This window comes from Rhipicephalus microplus, chromosome 6 (assembly GCF_043290135.1).
Source record: "Rhipicephalus microplus isolate Deutch F79 chromosome 6, USDA_Rmic, whole genome shotgun sequence".
In the NCBI taxonomy this organism is placed as follows: domain Eukaryota; kingdom Metazoa; phylum Arthropoda; class Arachnida; order Ixodida; family Ixodidae; genus Rhipicephalus; species Rhipicephalus microplus.
The window spans coordinates 11,747,108-11,765,688 of NC_134705.1; the positions used below are offsets into that span (position 1 = coordinate 11,747,108).

The 18,581-nt window shown below is 45.5% G+C and overlaps 1 protein-coding gene across 12 annotated transcripts in view; it reads left to right on the top strand.

Moving 5' to 3' along the window:
• Nucleotides 1-18,581, top strand: part of MED17 (mediator complex subunit 17) — a 258,928-nt gene that overhangs the window by 120,923 nt on the left and 119,424 nt on the right. Inside the window, exon 1 of one of the 12 annotated variants that reach the window (XM_075865811.1) lies at nucleotides 15,156-15,579. The exons of the other annotated variants lie outside the window; for them this stretch is intronic. Within the exon in view, the coding sequence (XP_075721926.1) occupies nucleotides 15,487-15,579 (93 nt within the window). The 5' untranslated portion in view covers nucleotides 15,156-15,486. Of the gene's footprint in view, nucleotides 1-15,155; nucleotides 15,580-18,581 lie in introns of those variants that run through there. 12 annotated transcript variants of the gene reach the window in all.

Below are 18,581 nucleotides of genomic sequence, written 5' to 3' on the forward strand. Positions count from 1 at the left end.
TGATTTTCAGATGAGCTTTCTTCAACTGTAAAAAGTCGCTTTGGAGAGCATCAGCTATTCTTTGCAGTTTCTGAATTGAAGTAGCTAAAGCAACCTGTTATTTCTTTTACTTCTCTCTGAGTGAAAAACACATCTGACCCTGCCCCTAGCCTTTGAAATATACATAGTGCCAGGTACTATTCTGTGCCAGTGAACAGTGAACTAGTTCGGTGCCTGTGAACGAAGATGAAGACAAGGAACCCGCAACAGCTGGAGGATGCGCTTTTTTGTGTCTGACGTTTTGACAGTCACGTCTGCTTGTATCCTTGTTTGAGCCCCTAGCACGTGACAACTGGTGAAGGTGGTGGGTGCCTTTGTGGAACAACAGAGTGCCTTTGCGAAACTACAACACCGGCTATCTTCTCCTCCCATGCTCGGCTATTTCGGGGAAGATGCTGACACAGAGCTGCGCACTGGTAAAAAGATAGGAGGGGATTAAATCGGTAATAGCCTACGCAAGCCCCATAGTGTCTCGCACAGAATCTAGCTATTTCACATCGGAAAGAAAATTTCTTGCAGCAGTTTAGGTTATTACGAAGTTTAAGCCATATCTATACGGGAAACCACATAAAATGGTGAATGATCATCGCGCTTTGTACTGGTCGGCCAATTTACGAGACCCTTCAAGGCGACTGGCATGGTGGAGCTCGCACCTGCAGGTATTTGATGTCACCATCATGTAGAAGCCTGGCAAAAAGCATGAAGATGTGGCCACCCTATCACAAGCACCTCTTCAATCTGATATTACTGCTGAAAATGAAGATGGCACCTTCATGGCAACTCTCAGTGGGCGAGATTTCATCTCTCAACAACGAAATGATGCTGATCTGAGACTGATAATGGATCACTTAGAAAGTGGCATCACGCTATGTTACGTCTGATGTTGCAAACGTTGCCGTCATTTTGCCTATGAGATGGCGTCTCATGCAAAAGAAACCTTGATGCTGGCGACAGATCGCATCTTCTGGTTGTGCCTGAAGCCCTTTATGATGATGTCCATTAACTTGCCACGATGAGCCCACATCTGACCTTCTAGGCTACTCAAGAACTTAGGATCGGGTGCGCCAACTTTACTACTGGCCTAAAATGTTTTCCTGTGTCAAACGCTATGTGAAAGGATGCTGTAAATGCCAGTGTTGCAAGACACCACCATCAAAGCCTACAGGCCATCTACAACCGATCGATAAAGTATGTACACGAATTGATCAAGTGGGAGCGAAACCTCCTAGGGCTGTTTCCTTTGTCTTTTTCCGGAAAGAAATAGATGGTTGTCACTATCTATTTTTTACACGTTATGCTTAGATGAAGGCGCTACCAGGAGTGACCGCATCTGAAGTTGCCAGTATTTTTATGCATCATATTGTGCTTTGGCATGGCACCCCGTCATTGTCATCACTGATTGAGGATATAATTCATGGCAAAGCTCTTGGATGGCATCTTCAGGTTGAGTTACACAAGCCATTGAAAGACCACTACATACCACCCTCAGAGAAATGGTTTGACAGAAAGGCTAAACAATTGTTAGCCGACTTGACCTCTACATATAGTGTATGTGCAGCACAAAACGTGGGACGAAATCCTGCTGTATGTAACATTTGCATACAACACCGCAGCGCAGGAAAATACACGCCTCACACTGTTTCGCCTCGTTTAGGGTCGACATGTCCAAACTATGCTTGATGCAATGATTCCGTGTGAGGGCATCGACCAGCTTGACCAATTAGCCCCGAAATCCACGAGTACGTTCAATGATCTGAGGAAGTGCGTCATCTGGCCCATGTGCAAATCAGAGCTCAATTATATGCAGATGCACGGCGGTACATTGTCCACCATTGAGAAGTTACGTATGAACCTGGTGACCAAGTTTGGGTTTGGACATCTTTTAGGCAGTGAGGTCAAAGCAAGAAACTCTTGACGAAGTACTTTAAACCTTGCAAAGTTCTGAGGCATGTGAGTGAGGTTAACTACGAAGTGGTTCCAGATGGAGGCTTAACATTGTCCCAGCGCTGGTTACTTCGCCCAGAGATTGTACACATCATTCACCTAATGCCATGCTTTGTGTGGTGATCCCGATTTTTTTTGCGTGCCAGTGAATTCTTGGTGTGGAATTCTGATTGCCGGCCCCAGAAGGCATTTTCTATGGTGTGCGAGTTTGTTTATTCCAAAAAACGGTAGGAAGGAGAAGATGGAAGCTTGCGATGAAAAAATCTAAATTATTTTTTCATGTCAATTTTTACCCATGTTGGTGTTTGAGCATCGGGTCAATGTTCCGTTGGGAGTAATACTACCTGATGTCCTGTGCCAGTGAACGAAGAAGACGAAGACTAGGAATTCGTGCCAGCCTCCACTTAAACAGGTCTGGTCTGGTGCCATCCCCTCTGAGCTCAAGCTGTAACGAACCTGAACATATCGACCATTTTCTTATCACACGTCAACGATTCAAAAAATCAAAGAAAAAAGCTGCTTCGAAATTTTATTCAAAAAACTATGAATATCACTTAATACTCCCAATATTTTGTCTTTTGGGGCCACTTCAATGGGACACAACGACAGGAACATCTGTGGGGCTCTCTGCGAATTCATATATAACACAAGAAGATTACCGTGCTGAGTCAGCGATATACTAGCCACACTACCACTTATTATTTAGATGATAAACTGCAATGATTCGACTCTCAGGAGAATTTCATATAATGATTCAATCTCACATATTCAACAAATTCTATTATTTCTCTCCCCCCCCCCCTTTTTTTCTTTTTTTAACATTGCGCCAAATTAATTTCACAGTCAAAACACAGTAATCATATTCCCCTAGTCTAGAAAATCTAAAGGTATTGACTTGCATTAACCACCAGCTTCTTGGCCAATCCCTCTTAGTGGGTGAGAGCCACAAAAGAAAGGAACAAGCAAGCAAGCAAGCCTCCACTGGCTATCTATCACTACCTCCCTCACATAAAATAAGGGGTGATGACTTCAAAAAAGTTTCCAGAAATGGATTGTCGCAGGTATTAGTTAACCTTCCATAAGCTGCTCCGGGCCCTGGCGGAGTTACGCCGGGCATGTTAAAAATGATGTATATAGAGTCCCAAGAGTACCTATTGGATGTAATTAACTATTCGTTATGAATGGCATGGCCCCCATGGGATCGGAAAATAGCAAAAGTAATACCATTACTGAAAATTCAGGAAAAAGGATATGTCTTGGATAACATTAAGCCCATTGCTCTAACCTCAAACTTTGTAAAATTAATCAAGAGAATTCTAAATGCTCTAATAGGAAATTTCATTAATAAGGGAGGAATCCTGAATCAATTCCAACTTGGCTTCAGATCCGAATGCTTCATGTGGCGGGCTCATATAGACCTCGAAAGCCACATAAAGTTAGCTATGCGTGAAGGAAAATATGCTGCGCTTGTCACTCTCGTAATTGCAAAAGCATACGACAGTGTTCGGTACATAGTGTTAATGAATCAGCTGCACAACCTAAACTTTCCGAAGTTTGTACAATCATGGATTGTAAAATTTTTTACGCAATAGAACGTTTTACTGTTTCAAAAGCTGCATCTCGTCTTCTAAATATGTGCAAACAAGAGGTGTCCCGCAAGCGGCAGTCCTTTCCCTGGTGTTGTTTAATATTTTGATAAGCTCTGTTCCACGGCATCAGGACGTCTACACGTATATGTATGCGGATGATATTGCATTTTTCTCATCAGAAGTTGACATTCATAAACTAATATAAATATTACAGTCATACCTATCAGCCGTAGAAATGTGGCTTGATGGTTCACATCTGTATTTAATCTCAGGAAATGTTATGTTTCAACATTTCCACTCTAAGACCCTATTCACATCTCGCTCTCTTATTATCTGGATCCTATTCCTCAAGTAGTGAACGTGAAATATCTTGGGGTGATTTATGACCAATCAATGTCTTGGAAGACGCACATTGAGTACATTGCAGCAAAGGGAGGTCGCGTGGTGGGATTGTTATGCAAGATCAGTTATAGTCGGTTAGGTTTGTAAAGAAATACTCTTATCTCAGTGTATGGTATTGTCACGATGAATCACAAGTACTTGGGGGTTTATTAAACCACCGAGTAACTAGCTCCAGGATGATGCGTCAGTTGTGGCTGGCTGTCAAGCAGAGAAGCACAGGATCTTTTTTTCCCCTCCAGATTGAGAGCTGTTCTTGCTGTCGACCCACTACATGCATGCGGTATTGTCCCTTGCCGTCGACCCACTACGTGCAGCTGGCATTATCCCCCCTTTCGAAAAGAAAAAAAAAAAGTCCTAAAAAGTGGGAAAAAGTACATAGCACCACCCCGATGCTACAACATAGGCATGTGAAAAAAGAAATTGGAAACTCGGATAAAGTGAAAGTAGAAATCAAAGAGCGGGCCAATATAGGAAAAAAACAATCAACAAAGAAGCAAGTTTACAAAAATCAATAAGAAAACACAAAGAGCGGTGTACGGTAAAAAAAAGTTACGAACAACGCGCAATAAATGGTTTTATGCGCAACACATGAACGAAGTCCGGCCTCGGTCGTGTCCTGCTCTGTGCCTGCGGTGTTGAGTACGGAACCACTTCGTAGTTGATGTCACTGATGCGGCGTAACACTTTATATGGGTCAAAGTATCGGCTCAGTAACTTTTCACTAAAGCCACGGCAGCGGACGGGTGTCCACACCCAAACTTAGTCTCCGGGGTTGTAAAACACTTCTCTGTGGCGGTTTTTATAGCTTCGTGCGTCTGCCTGCTGTTGCTGGCCGGTGTTCAGTCGCGCGAGCTGCCAGACTTCCTCAGCATGCTCTGCGAATTCTTGGGCGTCAGTTGCCAACTCATCTTCGTCTTGACACGGTAGCATAGAGTCCAGCATGCTCTGAACTTCGCGGCCGTAGAGAAGCCGAAATGGCGTGAATCGCGTGGTCTCTTGCATGGCAGTATTATACGCGGAGGTCAGGTAAGGTAAGATCCGGTCCCATGTTTTGTGCTGTACGTCGATGTACATTGAGATCATGTCTGCGAGGGTCTTATTCAGTCACTCAGTAAGTCCGTTGGTTCGCGGGTGGTACGCAGTTGTCTTTCGGTGTCTGGTGTTGCTTAGTTTGAAAACTTCGTCCATAAGCTGCACCGTGAATGCCGTCCCTCTGTCCGTTATTATACTGGAAAGAGCACCGTGTCGTAACACGATGTGGCACATGAAAAATTCTGTTACCTCTGAAGCCGTGGCTCGTGGGATTGCCTGCGTCTCAGCGTAGCGTGTCAAATAGTCGGTCGCGACGATCACCCGTTTGTTGCTGTCCGCAGACAGGAGAAATGGCCCAAGAATGTCCATTCCGACTTGGTCGAACGACGTGCAAAGTGCTTAAATGGGCTGATGCAAACCAGCTGGCTCAACAGATGGTTGCTTTTGGCGCTGACATTCCTGACAGCTCTTGACATACTTATTTACGCTTGCCGAAAGTCCTGGCCAATAGTACCTCTCGCTCACTCTGGCAAGTGTTCTTGAGTAGCCCAGATGACCGGATGTGGGTTCATCATGGCAAGCTAAGAGGACGTCGTCTCACATGTCTCGAAGAACCACCAGGAGGTAAGCACGCTTGTTCGAACGCGCATTCTTTTTGTACAGCATACTGTCTCACAGGCAGAACAACGTCAACGAACGGGATAAATGACGTGGTATGATTGCGCCCTGGCTTGAGCACTGCACTGAGCCCAATGTTACTACTAGCGTTAGTATGGACCTCCGTGTCAGCATCACTGTCACAATGAGCGAGAACGGGCGCTGATCGCATGCAATAATAGGAAAAGTTGGACTAGTTGGTGGTTCATGCTTGGGAAGTAAAAACAGCGCAAAAAACATAGACAGTTCAGCGCTGCCATGTGAAAGTGAGTCTTAGTTTGTTATGGACTCTTGCGTATGCTCTTGGCAAGTATTAAGGTGCAATTTTTTTGCTTTTTCACGGTTGTTACACACGTGTTGCTGTTCATTATGATTGGGCATGTTTCGTACCCTGTTTGCTATGCTGCGCAGACACCTTTGGTTTGTCACGTGAGTGGGTCGACTGCATAGTATATGTGCGTGTTTCTTCCAATAAAGTTTAGTTGCAAGTTCAGCGTGGTGTCGTCTCTTCCTCTGTCTTTGTCTATATTTTTTGGGCTGTTTTTACTCCCCAAGCATGATTGCATGCGCTGTCGCAGCTCATCAAAAGCTACTTGTTGCTCGTTTGGCCATACAAACAGTGTGTCGTCCCTTGTGAGACGAGTCAGAGGTTCTGCTATCTGTGAAAAGCCATGAATGAACCGGCGATAGTAGGCGCACAAACCAAGGAAGCGTGGGACGGCTTTCTTATCGACAGGAGCTGGTAATTCGGCAACAGCGGCAAGCTTGTCCGGATCGGGCCAGACTCCTTCGGTGCTAACTACTTGTCCTACTTGTCCAAGAAATTTGAGTTCCTCATAGCCGAAGTGGAACTTCTGGGACTATGAGGAACCACCGATGTGAGGTCCACCGATCGGATAGCCTCCATCACGCTGCGCAGGCGGTGAAGGGGCTTTTGAACGTGGCAGAGAAGACCACCACATCATCAAGGTAGACAAGACAAGTCTTCGATTTGAGCTTGGTGAGGACAGTGTCTATCATTCGCTGGAAAGTTGCTGGCGTAGAACACAAGCCAAAAGGGAGTACTCAAAATTGGTATAGGCCGTCCTGATTCACCAAGACTGTTTTCTTGCGGTCTCGCTAATCTACCTTGATTTTCCAGTACCCGCTTTTGAGATCGAGGGAAGTGAAATAATGGGCACGACGAAGTCTATCCAGCGAATCGTTGATACACGGCAGACGGTGCACATCCTTTTTGGTCACATTAAGCTTTCGGTAGTTGACGCAGAAGCTTAGCGACCCGTCCTTTTTGACAAGCACGACTGGAGATGACCACGGGTTCTTGGATGGTTCAATAACACCATTGTCAAGCATCTCGCGGACTTGCGTACGTATCGCTTCACGTTTTCTAGCTGACACGCGGTAGGGCTGCTGGTGTATCGGGCGTGCACGTGGAAAAAGCGTCATGCTCTTTTCAGAAATACGCAGTACGTCGACACGCCTTTCGTTATCCTGCACGTTGATTGCTCTCTGGGCTGAGAATGTGACGTGGCGCTCTTGCAGATCAATGATAGCTCTATTTTCCTGCAGAAAGTCAACTCCCAGAATGATGTCGCGGGAGCATTCGCGTAGAACAAGGCAGCTTGCTATGAATGTGTACCCTTGAATCTGTACACTAGTTGTGCAGGCGCCCAGTGGAGTAACGTCATGGCCACCAGCTGTCCGAATCTGCAAGTTATGCCATGGCGTGATGACTTTCTTCAGCTGCATTGTCAGTTTCCCACTCAAAATGGAATAGTCTGCGCCGGTGTGCACTAACGCATTAACTGCACAACGATGAATTGTCACTGCTATGTTGAGTGAAAGCCGGCTGTCCTTTGCAGCAGCAGGTGATGTCAGACCGGTTTCTGTTCTGTTTCTGTTCGGCGTCGAGAGGAGGTCTTCAGGGCTTCGACGTTCAGCGACCCCACCCCCAGAGGTCGGTTCGGCTAGTTTTCCCGGCGGGGGCTGGGAGACTGTGCGGTAGAATACCGCTGAGGTGTTGATGAAAATCGCCTCGGCGATGGCGAGCGCGACTGGCGCCCGGCAGACAGTATTTCATGCTGCTGGGAGAGCCAGTTTTTGATGTTGCGTGATCTCTGGCCGTAACAAGGTGGCAGCGAGTACGCAGAGAAGCCGCAAAGCCCGAGATGGCGATATGGGCACTGGCGGTACAAGTGGTCAGCTTCTCCACAATGAAAGCATAGAGGCCAGCGATGCCAAACATCAGACTTCCAAGGAGACGTGTGCCGATCATCGATGTACTGGACCGGTTTCACCGAACAATGGGCAACAGAAGCGCCACGGACAAAGCGCAAGGGCGGTGGCGTGTACGTGTTTTTTTAGTACGGTATGTGCTGCGCTGACTGGAGTGAAACAGCTGGAACAGGATGAACAAACAATGAGGGCAATGGAGCAGAGCGTTTCAAGGCTTCTGCGTAAGTTGTCCCACGGCGGTATTCAGCAGAAGCTGGCGCAGCTGTATCAGGAGGCAAGGTGTCCCGGAGGGTCTAGTGCAGCTCATCCGTGATCACAGTTGCAATAGAGCTAATTGTAGGATGAGGTGTTACACCAGCCTTTTGCAACTGTTCACATACTATATTATAGATGAGTTCACGTTGACAGTCATTGCTGGTTCCAGTGGCGGTGAAAATGTCGGCAATGGACTTGCCTCTGACTTGCCTGTCGTATTGGTTGGATCAGTATGTATGTTCGCCCTGTGCTTGAGTGCGTGTTATACACTGGGGCACCTGCTTACAGGATGCATCCTCTGGTAGTCATTGAGAGACAAGCCCTGAGATTATGCTTAGGTCTTCCCAAGTTTGTAGCAGTCAAGGTCTTGTATTCAGAAGCTAGGCTATTCTCACTTGCGACTCGTTTTAAATTATTAGCTGCACAGTCGTTTCTCAGGCTGTATGAATCACGGGTAAGGCGCTTAGAAACACTTTTTGTTGCCCTTCCTGACTTGTCTTTTTAGACAATACTGGCATAGATTTCGTACTCCTCAAATTCTGGTTATACAGAGCTTTCTGGATGAATTAGGCATTCAAATAAATGCTGTTCCTTCAATTAGTACCCCTAACATCATCATCATCATCAGCCTGATTATGTCCACTGCAGGACAAAGGCCTCTCCCATGTTCCGCCAGTTAACCCGGTCCTGTGCTTGCTGCTGCCAATTTATACCCGCAAGCTTCTTAGCGCTGTTCTCTTCCGAGGTTGTTGTACATTACTTTCGTTTTCTGCAGATTAATTTTAAGACTCACCTTTCTGCTCTCCTTGTCTAACTCTGTAATCATGAGTTGCAATTTGTCCCCTGAGTTACTCAGCAATGCAATGTCATTCTCCATTACTCTCCATTAACTTTTATCCCTAACTGTTCCCATTCTAGGCTTTTGAAAACCTCCTGTAAGCACGCTGTAAATAGCATTGGGGAGATTGTGTCCCCCTGCCTTACACCCTTGTTGATTGGTATTCTGTTGCTTTGTTTATGAAGCACTATGGTAGCAGTTGATTTCTGTAGATTTCTTCCAGGATGTTTATATATACTTCATCGACGCCCTGATTCCGCAGTGTACCACTAACAATGCTGTTCAAATACAGTTTGACGATATCTTTCCAAAACATTCAATATTGATGCCGCTCAGTTTTTTAGAAGTTGTAATAATAGATTACCTGGCACATACGTAGGGACTGAAAATTGTGGGATTTGTATTTTTTCTTTTACCCTAGATTAGTTCTATCCTCTTCGCCTAAATTGGGCCGTATATGCGCCATGGTGCATAGGAGGGCGCGTCAAAAAGCAGAGGATGTTTGCAGAAACATGCAAAACAATTTGTTAAGTGTTTTTTAGGAGTGGTTGCGGTCGCATGTACATCGGCCAGACCGGGCGATGTTTGAATATACGCCTCAGGGAGCATTTGAGTTCCTTAAAAGGTAGTCCTTTTTCCAATTTAGCTTCACATGCAATTCCTGCAAGTGTCAACCGTTGTTTGGAAAAAACAAGTGTACTTTCCCGGCATCCGCTTCAAACCACGCGTGAAATTTCTGAAGAATGTCACATTTCTAGAAGTAAGAATCAATGTATCAGCCATCTGTCATTATCACTACTTGACCGTGAGTTTAACTATATTGTCAATTTGTAGACAAGTGCTTCGAATGAACGCCACACTTGCTGCTCACACTATGATCTTACTCCTGTTTGCATGCACACCCTTGTGTACTTATATGTTTTTCGAACGTGAGAATAAATCTGTTGTTAGTTGAGCACTCGTGCTGTGTGCCTCCTCTTTGCTTTGTGTCTATGTTTACCCCCGCGTTCCCAGTTCACTGAACCATCATGAATTACCAACCAGCCCACTTTTCTATCCTATTGCTAATAGATATTGTGTTGCAGGAAAGTACTTCCTCATACAACACTAACGCTGCTTCAGCACATTCCCTATTACTTTATCTAAATACCGGCTGAAATCTATGATTCTATATGCTGTGGTTGCTGAGAAAAAGGAACATAAGTACAAAAAAGCATGTTTTAATTGCACTTAAAGTTGAAAATCTGCGTTATTTCAAAAGTGCAACAAAATAATACTAAATTGACAGACCTATTCAATAGGCACTAGCCAGATACTCATCACCAATATCATTTTTTTCTTTTTGTATTGAAACGTACTGCCTGGCGAGCCTCATTTGTCGCCTGCTATGCAGACATGTCAGCACAATACTGTCAATGGAGTTCAAGGATGTGTAGGCCCTGCTCTGTGAAATGACCTCCTGGCGAAGTTCCAAAATAGAACAGCACATTCACACGGACTATATTAACATCATTAAAAGTGAACACAGCATCAATAGGGCATATTCACAGTGTCTAGTGCTCGACGAAAATTTTTTTTAGAGCGGGCTCCCACACAGCGATCCAACGACTCGTTATGGTTTTGAGTTTTCCCATGGAGGCATTTAGCAAGTAATTCTGGATGAGCTAGTTCCAGATAATTTGCCTTAACAGACTCAGTAAGAGATGCTGGAAGCTGTTCTTTATGAACGAATGATTCACCATTTACCAGGGCTTTGTCGAACTTACACCAAGTTTCGGTGTCCTTCGAACAAAGGCAGTGGGATTAGTTGCTATTTTTTGATGCCATGTGAAAGTATTTGGACCGAATAGCTTTTCACACGTCCTGCAAGATGGCTCTATTTCTTTTAATGGCTCAATGATAATAGTTTTAGTGCTTGCCTACGATGACATTCCCAGCCAGGTACAGATTTCTCAACAGAAATCTTTGGTTTTCGTAGTTCTGGGCCCATTCTATTCTGAATGTGCCAAGTGCACTCAAGCCTGCAAACTGTAACTTCTCTATATGGTGGTGATGCTTGAACTGCAAGGAATCCTTTGCTATGTAAAAATGTGGGTATTCTAGGCTGCCGCATAAGTTTTAAAAATATGTCACTTTCAGAGAAAAATAAATCGTATGAAAAAAACAAACGACTGATTCGGGTTCAGAAAAGGCTGCAGATCTCAAATACTGCGAAAAGAAACAAAATGAATTTTTTCAATATTTTTTGCTTATCCTGTCCCCTCAAAGGGACACTAAAGCAACTATAAAGAGGACGTTGACTGTTGAAATAGCGGTCCAGAAAACTCGAAGCGTTACTTCTGTGTCAAGGAAGGGCTTATTTTGAAATAAATTCATGTTTTAATGGTCCTTTTCGGGTTTATGCACTTCAAATTACCCGTCTCAAGAAGTGGACCGTCTCATGTCATTGTTGCCGTGCACATCGTAGCCCAGCGTTACTGCGCGGCTGCTGAAACTAGTAGCAGCACAAAGCAAGCAGCGGGAGCTACAGCAGCAACAACGGCCATTGATCAATTTTCTGCCATTGGCTCCGAGATGGCAGACGTGTTTTTGATTTATTTGCGCCCCACTAGATGGCACTAGAGCAGCGATGGCGTAGTGGTTAGAGCATCCGCCTCGCATGCAAGAGGTCCGTGGTTCAAATCCCGGTACCGCGCAGTTCCCAACCGGACTAAAAAAAAAAAACAAAAAAATCCGCGTGTTGATGGAACTGCATTAGGAGGCCTGGGGTGCGGCCTCACCGGCAAACACCGCCGAGAACGCACTCCCTCACCAGAGAAGGATTGGCCACCCTGGTGCAGTATCTGGCCACTACCTCCCACATGCTTACGTCAAATAACTCACGGCCCTCAGTCTCCAGCAGCTGCGAAGCAACTGACCACGGCGGCGGTCAGATCTGCAACGCAGCAGAGGGTGCTAAGAATCTCTGGATCCGGACAGGCCGCCATTGGAACCTGAACTTGGCAACGTTTAACGCTAGAACCTTATCTAGTGAGGGAAGTCTAGCTGTACTATTCGAGGAGCTAGAGGGTGTTAAGGGGGGACGTGGCAAGTAAAACTAATTTTTTTATTAATGTACTGTTTGTGATGAAATTTGGTGTGTGTATGTGGATGATTGTGAGGATTCCAAATATGAAAACCGTTTTCAAATACCTCTTGTACTTTTTGAGTTACAAGCATAATTATACTAATTAATGCTCTTCACACTTAAAGAGATAATTATTGCTAAATTAAATTATTTTTTCATATTATTATGTTCCCAAAGCATCAACTTGTGCAAAGAAGCTATTAGTTGATTTTTCTAGTTCTTGTAACCATAAATAAAATTTCCAAAACATGGATGTTGTTTTGCGCACACATCGCAGTAATTATAAAATGTGTTGTAAAAATTTTAAATGATGAGTAAGAAGAGAGATAAAGCTTTATTGCACTGCTAAAGGCTTCCTGAGTCTAGTGCAAAAAACAGAACGACTCTATCAGTCTTTGTTAGAAAATGACAGATGTTCTAGCGAAGGCACATAGGCGAAAATCAAGAGTTGAGAAAACTGACTTTGAAAGTTCACTCTTGTTTGGAAGTTCACAAAATGCCTAAAACACTCAGAATCCTCCTGGGCAGTAATCCTGAGATGCTGTGGCCTTGGCCTCTGTAGAGCGCAACCCAGTTTTGCGCTTCTTTGTCGTGGAACAATGCGCCTTTTGAGCCCTCTTTACCCTTTTGGCATCCTTTTCGGCTGCTCGCCGCAAAGAGCAGTCTCCTGGATTGAAGCCCAGTTGAGCAGTGATCTCTTGCAGCGCACTCTTGCAGCCACCATTGAAACGGCAGACTGCATCTGCAACTGCACTTTCCACACTTCGAAGGGAGGCGAACTGGCTCTTGGACTGGAGTGACCAAATGAGGCTGTTCATACTCTCCACAGCGTTCTGGGTTTTTCCCTGCGCACACCTTTCAAGGAGCTCTTTGTTCGAGAGGCGCTTGTAGATTGGCAGCAGTGCCACTCGCACGTGAGGGGGCAGTTTATGTTTGTGAGGCGGCAGCGGCTCTCCCTTGGCCAATGCCTGATTGTGCGGGCACCAGGAGTCAGTCCCACTTGGGCACAGGTCGTGGTGTGGATCCTGGTCTGTGGATGTTACATGGTAATAAGTGGCCATGATGGCCCTCTCCATGCCAGGAACATCGTTGGGATGGCTCTTAATGGCCCAGCCATAATAATTCATCAACTTCTTTATCAGGCCCTGCGTCAGCCGGCCTTTGCCACCCATGCTCAGTCCTCGGCCTTTGGATTTGTGCTCATCAAGAAGGTTGCGCAAGGAAGTGCCCATTCTTTTTTTCACATGGTTCACACACTCCTGTTTCTTAATCACCATGTAGCCATACACCTTGTCTTGCGTGAGGGCAAGGTACGTACGGCTGTCACCGTCGCAGAGCACATTGATGTATCGAAGCTTGTACTTGATAAACGATCTTTCAAACATGATCCTAGCTGCTTCTACTTCCATTTGGCCTGCATTAGCATCGGTGTTCTTTTGGCACTGTGGCTTGTGTTTCTCAAGCCACTCCTCATAGTTGTCGTCACCAGGCTTGGGGCCAACCGCACAGCCTTGGCAGTAGTTGGACAGGACACAGTGGTCCAAGACCAAGCCTGTGTACAGCTCGATTACACAGCCCACGCCAATATGACTTCTGTGCCCCCTCGTCATCCACGTGCCGTCGTAAATGACGTCAATGTTGCCTGGCACTCCTCCTAGGTCCTTGTAAATGTCATGCACCTTCTGTGCACTTTCTGCTTCAATGCGGGTGGCAGCTGATGTGGTGGCAGGGTGGCTGTACTTCCTTTGCAGTCTCTGGTAGGACTTGTGGTGCAGTGCTCGATGCGAAATGTCCATCGCAGAAAAAATGTCATTTATGGCAGATTGTTTTCTGCCAACTGACTGCACAGCCCTCAAAGCACGCACGTTTACCTCAAAGGGGTTCGTTTTTTGTTGCCCGGAGCACCTCGGGGACGACCACGCACTGTTCACTATGCCACAATTGTCACAAAAAAGTTCCATCCTCGCCGCGAGTCCAAGGCAGTGCGTAGTCTCGAGGCGTATCGACCCTTCGTCGCACTTGTTGCACTTTACTGACGAAAGCAGACCGTTCAGCATCTTCTTATTTACAATGAAAAATGTGGAGTCCTTACCGCCGTCATTTTCGTCGCAGCCTTCGTTCAGAAGCTCGAGCTTCCGCTTTGAAGCGGACTTCGATGCTACGGCATCCAAAACATCCCGCCTTGTCTGCGCCCGCTGCGCGATTTCTTCACTGCTCGGAATCTGGGCCGAAACTCGCGATAGAATGTTCGACGCGCGCACGCCCGGAGTTGCAACGGCTGCCGACGCGGTGCCACCGCAATCGGGTTCGCGAGAGCGTCCATCACGGTCGACGGCATCCGGCGGTCTGACATACGACGATGTGGCACCTTCCACACTCTCGGCCTCACAACAATCAGCGAAGGGTCTGAGTAGAGGCTCCGTGACGCTTGAAGAGCATGCTCCGTCCGGAACTGCGACTGGGACGGCAGCCGCAGTCGTCTGCCCTTCGTTCCAAGCTTTCCGACGCTTGCCGTACTTGTGGACGCTCCGGAACTTTTTTTGCGGCAACATAGCACCGCAGTATGAGCAAGCACTCAGAAGAGACCACCGATGTAAACAAAGCTTGGTAAAAAAAGCACGCGAACTATCACAAAAACAGCAAACTGGCAAAAAACGAAGCGCACGCCGGATGATTCTCGACACGGCGGCCGCAGATGCGCTCGCGCTTCCAAGGTTGCCAAGGTGCGCGGCGCAGCTTTGACCAGTAAGAGGTCGCGCCTGCTACCACGTGACCCGCGCAGCCAATTGCCGTTCTTCGTTTTCGTTTTTTTACTTGCTCCTCGCGCTTTTATTTTCACTCGGCGAAATACGAGACCGCGACCATCGGGAAGCCGGCTTACTCCTCTTTCCAAAGCTACCAAAATGGCGGCCCCCGGTCAACAACTTGGCGCGTTTGTGCGGCGTGAACAACACCGTTTCAGGGGCTTTTTTTTCGCACTTTTCGGCGACTAGCCTCGGCAAAAACACTATTTGCGGGATTTGTAGCGCACGTTTCGCTGTAATATTTTAGAACAAGGAAGTTGAAGGTCTGAAGATTACGAAAAAAAATAAATCAGAAAATCGCATATTTTGACCAAAATCGGCACTTTACTTGCCGCGCCCCCCCTTAAATGGGATATAATAGGGCTCAGTGAGGTTAGGAGGACAGATGAGGCCTATACGGTGCTACAGAATGGGCACGTCCTTTGCTACAGGGGCTTGGCAGACAGAAGAGAACTGGGAGTGGGGTTCCTAATTCACAGAAACATAGCTGGCAACATAGAGGAATACTATAGCATTAATGAAAGGGTGGCAGGTATCGTAATTAAACTGAATAAAAGATACAAAATGAAGGTAGTACAGGCTTACGCGCCTACATCCAGCCATGATGACGCTTCAGTTGAAAGCTTCTATGAAGACGTGGAATCGGCAATGAGTAAGGTAAAAACACAGTATACTATGGTGATGGGCGACTTTAATGCAAAGGTAGGGAAGAAGCAGGCTGGAGACCAGGCAGTAGGAGATTATGGCATCGGTACTAGAAACGCCAGAGGAGAGCTACTAGTAGAATTCGCAGAACGCAATAATTTACGGATTTTGAATACCTTCTACCGAAAACGAGAAAACCGCAAGTGGACATGGAGGAGTCCTAATGGCGAAAATAAGAACGAAATAGACTTTATAATGAGTGCACACCCTGGAATCGTTAAGGATGTGGAAGTGATTGGCAAGGTACGATGCAGTGACCATAGAATGGTACGGTCTCGAATTCGCCTAGACTTGAAGAAGGAACGACAGAAACTGATACGCAAGAAGCCAATCAATCAGCTAGCACTGAGAGGGAAAGTACAGGAATTCAGAGTGTCGCTGCAGAACAGGTATTCGGCTCTTAGTGAGGAAACCAACCTTAGCGTAGATACAATGAATGATAATCTGACGAGTATCATTACGGAGTGTGCAGTGGAAGTTGGAGGCCGGGTAGTTAGACAGGACACTGGCAAGCTTTCCCAAGAAACGAAGAACCTAATTAAGAAGCGTCAAATCATGAAAGTGTCAAGTACAACAGACAAAATAGAACTGGCAGAGCTTTCAAAGTTGATTAATAGACGTAAGGTATGCGATGTAAGAAGGTATAACATGGAGAGAATTGAACACGCTCTGAAAAACGGAGGAAGTGTCAAAGCATTGAAGAGGAAACTTGGGATAGGCAAAAGTCGGATGTATGCACTAAGGGACAAAGAAAGCAAAATAACTACCAATATGGATAGGATAGTTAAAATAGCGGAGGAGTTTTACAGAGATCTGTACAGTAGCCGAGACAACCACGACCTTAATACTATAAGAACTAGCAGTAACCCAGATTACACCCCACCAGTAATGATAGAAGAAGTCAGAAAAGCTTTGGAGAGCATGCAAAGGGGCAAAGCTGCTGGTGAGGATCAGGTGACATCAGATTTGCTGAAAGATGGAGGACAGATTGTGTTAGAAAAACTAGCCACCCTGTTTACGAGGTGTCTCCTGACGGGAAGAGTACCAGAGTCTTGGAAGAACGCTAACATCATCTTAATACATAAGAAAGGAGATGACAAGGACTTGAAGAATTACAGGCCGATCAGCTTGCTCTCTGTAGTATACAAGCTATTTACAAAGGTAATTGCTAACAGAGTAAAGAAAACATTAGAATTCAATCAACCAAAGGAACAAGCAGGATTTCGAACAGGCTACTCAACAATTGACCACATTCATACTATCAATCAGGTAATAGAGAAATGCTCAGAGTATAACCAACCACTATACATAGCCTTCATAGATTACGAGAAGGCGTTTGATTCAGTAGAAATATCAGCCGTCATGCAAACACTGCGGAATCAGGGCGTAGATGAAGTATATATAAACATTCTGGAAGAAATCTACAGGGGATCAACTGCTACCATAGTGCTTCATAAAGAAAGCAACAGAATACCAATCAAGAAGGGTGTAAGGCAGGGGGACACAATTTCCCCAATGCTATTTACCGCGTGCTTACACGAGGTTTTCAGAAGCCTAGAATGGGAGCAGTTAGGGATAAGAGTCAATGGAGAATACCTTAGTAACCTGCGCTTCGCCGATGACATTGCATTGCTGAGTAACTCGGTGGACGAATTGCAACTCATGATTACGGAGTTAGACAAGGAGAGCAAAAAGGTGGGTCTTAAAATTAATCTGCAGAAAACGAAAGTAATGTACAACAACCTCGGCAAGGAGCAGCGCTTCGAGATAGGTAATAGTGCACTTGAAGTTGTAAAAGACTATGTCTACTTAGGGCAGGTAATAACCGCAGAGCCGAACCACGAGATTGAAGTAACTAGAAGAATAAGAATGGGGTGGAGCACATTCGGCAAGCACTCTCAAATTATGACAGGTAGATTGCCACTATCCCTCAAGAGGAAGGTATATAACAGCTGTATCTTGCCGGTACTTAGCTACGGAGCAGAAACCTGGAGACTTACAAAGAGGGTTCAGCTTAAATTGAGGACGACGCAGCGAGCAATGGAAAGAAAAATGGTAGGTGTAACCTTAAGAGACAAGAAGAGAGCAGAGTGGATTAGGGAACAAATGGGGGTTAAGGATATCATAGCTGAAATCAAGATGAAGAAATGGACATGGGCAGGGCATGTAGCGCGTAGACAGGATAACCGCTGGTCATTAAGAGTAATTAACTGGATTCCCAGAGAAGGAAAGCGGGTTAGAGGGAGACAGAAGGTTAGGTGGGCAGATGAAATTAAGAAGTTTGCGGGTATAAATTGGCAACAGCAAGCACAGGACCGGGTTAACTGGCGGAACATGGGAGAGGCCTTTGTCCTGCAGTGGACGTAGTCAGGCTGATGATGATGATGATGATGATGATGATGATGATGATGATGAGATGGCAGGACCTGTCCAATGTGAGCACGCGAAAATTGAATTTTAGAATCACTCGCGCGATTCTCTATAGTAACGCCCGGCGTTTTTTTTTTTTTTTTTCCGTAAAGAGAAATGAACAAGCAGCATTTTATTGCGTCTTTTGATGCACGAGTGGTTCTTTATTTAGTGCTGCTAGATCAATTACTAGTGATTAATTGCAGGCAGTTCGTCTGACGTGATCGGTACCATTTTGAGAATGTCCTGTGGATGTGCATGCATTCTTGTGCATTTACCTTAATTTCTCGGTAAGTACGGCACTGCTGTTGATAATATTGTCATTTAAGATGATGTCATACATTGAGCGTTCACTCTGACGTAAATTGTTGTTTGACTTTAGTGTCCCTTTGAGTGCTCTCAGCAAACTTATTCAAATGTCTTTTACCTAACATGAGCTGCATATATCTATTAGGGTTTGCAAGTTTTCAAGCCTACCTAACTTATTTGGAGCAGAGAAAATAACAATGACATTTGCTCTATTTGCAATCTTGAAATTGTGGGAA